At 44.6% G+C, this 3,349-nt stretch overlaps 1 protein-coding gene across 2 annotated transcripts; it reads right to left on the bottom strand.

The window, feature by feature from the left end:
- Positions 1-784: 784 nt before the first annotated feature.
- Positions 785-2,630, bottom strand: LOC148867299 (uncharacterized). Of its 2 annotated transcripts, none has more exons than XM_088974920.1 (2): positions 2,361-2,630; positions 785-2,136 (listed from the first exon to the last, which is right to left on the bottom strand). In XM_088974920.1, exon 2 carries the CDS (start codon positions 2,110-2,112, stop codon positions 1,048-1,050), a length of 1,065 nt encoding a protein of 354 aa, XP_088831046.1. In that variant the 5' UTR covers positions 2,113-2,136; positions 2,361-2,630; the 3' UTR covers positions 785-1,047. The 2 variants fall into 2 exon arrangements, with proteins under 2 accessions (XP_088831046.1, XP_088831045.1); XM_088974919.1 differs by having other exon boundaries at positions 785-2,258; positions 2,361-2,624.
- Between the last annotated feature and the right edge of the window lie 719 nt (positions 2,631-3,349).

Raw genomic sequence — 3,349 nt, 5'->3', positions numbered from 1 at the left:
GGCTGACAAGCTTGAGAATTAGGTTTGAGTCTTTGGTTAAAGGCGATGCACATGAGCTCTATAGTTATAGCTGGAATGGGATATGCTCCTCACACATGGGCGTCCCACAAGCACATTCACTGTGCATCGGAAACATCTCCCATGAATAATAATTTATAAGTATGGAAAATGTTTCCGATGCATGAATGAATGTGCATGTGAGATTGGTGTGAACCGCTCTGTGTGAAGAACAGATTCAGTCTCATTATTAGGGATGAACTGCTGCCCTGCCCTGCACTGCATTTGAATGGGGTGGGTTTTTTCTGATTGGGAAAAATATTTATCCTGAATAGGGGATGAGTGGGGATGATATTTGCATATAATTCACCAAACCTGCATGGAACCCAATAATAAACTAGTAAAATGATGAATGAGGTAGATTTTTCCGGGGAAAATATTTTTGCCCTGAATAGGAGATGGGTGGGGATTGCATCATCTTACGTAGAAATTGGTTAGAGATGGGAAAAATATTTTTGATAGGGGATTATGTTTGTATATAATTCCCCAAACCCCTATCGAACCCAATAGTAAACTACTTTTAATTTTCTATTCCATTTTTATAATAACTCCAAATTATCATAATCCAATTCGTAAAATACTCCAAACTCCTATTAACCTTTTTTTTTTTTATTTTCTAAATTAAATGCATTTTTAAGGTGTTGCATTCGAACAGAGATTATTATTATCAATCCCAGAAAATTTAAGCAAGGAAGAAGGAAAGCAAAGGAAACACTGAAAACTGGAATTATAAAAAAAAAAAGATGGAATCAATATAATCTCCAAAAAATTAATTAAAATCTTACAAAATAACACTCAAAGATTACATGAATTCCACCCGAGCTGAGTATCAATATCTACAGAGTAATAGCAACTTATTGCTTTGCTCTTTCCACTCATTAATATATAAATTATGAAAAAGGAAAGGAAGAAAGAAAGAAAAGAATCAAAACCTTGCCAGAAAAGAAATAAATCAATTCTGATCTTCCCTCAGTGAATGAACTCGCTTAATTAACCCTTCCACTCGATGCACTGCGATGTAGGCCTTGTCTTCTGCTTCCCTGCTTTAAGCGGGCAAGCAGTCTGCACCGGCGGGACCATGCAGTTGTACTGCAAGCACAACGAACTACTGACGGGAATCGCGGCCGCCGGACTAATCTGGATTCCCGTCAGGTAATTGTGCTGTAGATACAGTATCTCTATGCCCGCTGCTAATAGCCTTTCGACGAAGATGCTCGGGACCTGCCCCATGAACTTGTTGTTGTTGAGATACAGTTTCTGGACGGTCGAGAACAATGGCGATATCTCCCCGGACAGCCGGTTGTAGCTAAGATCAACCGTCCGGATTCTGACTTGGTTCCACGGTCGAACAGGGCCGCTGAACAGGTTCCTCTGTAGTTGAAGGTTCGTGATAGGAAATGAGAAGAGATTGCCCGGGATAATGCCCGTAAACTGGTTCATGCTCAGGTCCAGGTAGTTCAACCGGTTGAGCCGCGACAGTAGCCGGTCGACCGGTCCTGTGAGACGGTTGTACGACATTGCCAGGTACTGGAGCGACGGAGGCAGAGACGAAGGTGAGAGAATGCCGGAGAGGTCGTTGTGCTTGAGGTCGAGGCGGGTTAGGGCTCGTGATAAGAACGGAGGGACTGAACCAGACAGATGGTTGTGACAGAGAATGACATTGGACAATGACGGCAGAGTTCCGATTGTTCGGGGAATCTGGCCTCTCAGTTGATTGTAGCTGAGATCGAGCGTTTGAAGGCTCCGAAGCTCCGCAAGATTCGCCGGAATCTCCCCGGATATGAAGTTACGGCTAATGGCGAGAAACCGGAGGCTCTTCAACTGTGATAGCGTTTGAGGAAGAGTACCAATAATTCTACCGGGAACAATGGAGAGCTCGGCTAACGCTGAAAGTTTACCGATTGCAGGATCGAGACGACCGGTTAGACCAGGAGAACCAGCTCTGGGATCACCTAGGTTCAAAGCGATGACCTTGTCGGCTTCACAGTACACACCGGCGAAGTTGCACGGGTCGGAGGTGAAGTCCCAGGAGGAGAAGAAATTCGAGCCTGGCATGTCGTTTAGGGCTTTCCGTATCGACTGCAGGGCCAAGAAATCAAGAGGGTGTAACATGGAAAATGCGCAGAAAGGAATGCACAACAGAACTAAAAGATAGAGAGCAGAGACTGCAGGTCCGCCGAAGCTCTTCATCATCTCCATCTCTGAAAGGAAACAGAGAGAAGAGATAAGAGAAACCCAGGGGAGGCAGGGAACTCTGGTTTGACGAGAAGGGTCTGTAAGGGTTTTAAAGAGGAAGGGATGACCTTTTTCTGCTACTTTTCCGTGAGAAAACCTCCAGATTTCTCGTGCGAGACTCCGTGAACGCTTTAATGGCGAAGCAGTTGAAGACAGCATGAATAAGCAAGACTCAGGCGAGATATTGAGAGAAAGAGAGATGTCTTCGGATGCAAGTTACACTTTCTTCATTGATCTTTCTCTCTTCTGTCTCTATGTTCTTCGCTTTTTCATTATTTTGGCTTCCCAGAGAAGGCGCAATGAGGACCTCTGCAACAGCAAAGCTGCTCTGCAAGTCCCTTCTTTTTCCCCTTATTTTTATTCATTATTTGTTTTTTTTTTTTTTTCTCTCTTACTTGGGAATAGGTCCGGAAGTGCAAACGGTTCTCCGAGCCTAGGTGTTGCACCGAGCCTGAGGCTTGTGCAACAACTCAGCCCATGCGAACGTACTACGTGTCGAGACAGTGCCAGCTTTTTGGTATCACTGCTACGCGGGTTCCACTGCCAGACGCGGGTTACAGACACGTCATCCAGTTTTGCCAGGTCATCTGCCGGGAGAATGGGGGTTGCCGCCAGCTGTCTATAGGAGATTGAGTAGTCGTTTTCCGAGAGAAGATTCTACCTGCTCAACGTGTTATTAATTTCTTCTGTGGACAAAAATATTGTTATGGGTGTGGGCCGTGGGCTGTGGCCTGTGGGGACACCAACGGTCTCTTTCTGCTGGGCATACTTTTAGGAGGAACGATGTGCGGAACATCATACTGACCAATCAGTTTTGTGCACAATGATCTACGGTGATTAGATGATATAGGCCCCCATCTTTGATGCAGGATTCAGGATTGCTGAAGTTGAGATTCTCGATTTTCCATAAGCGACTAAGCGTAGCGTAGCACACGGGTACTGCTCCAGTCGGAGTATAAATAGATTAATTTTTTTTTTTGGTAGATGAAAATAATTGGCTCCTACCACGTTAGAGTTTTATACACTGATTTTGGAATTTACGGATTTAGCATTTAGG

The sequence above is a fragment of the Nelumbo lutea genome, chromosome 3 (assembly GCF_056320005.1).
Source record: "Nelumbo lutea isolate HS-2025 chromosome 3, American lotus-T2T, whole genome shotgun sequence".
Taxonomy (NCBI): Eukaryota; Viridiplantae; Streptophyta; class Magnoliopsida; order Proteales; family Nelumbonaceae; genus Nelumbo; species Nelumbo lutea.
The sequence above is the reverse complement of the archived record's forward strand: the minus strand, read 5'-3'. Positions and strand labels throughout refer to the sequence as shown.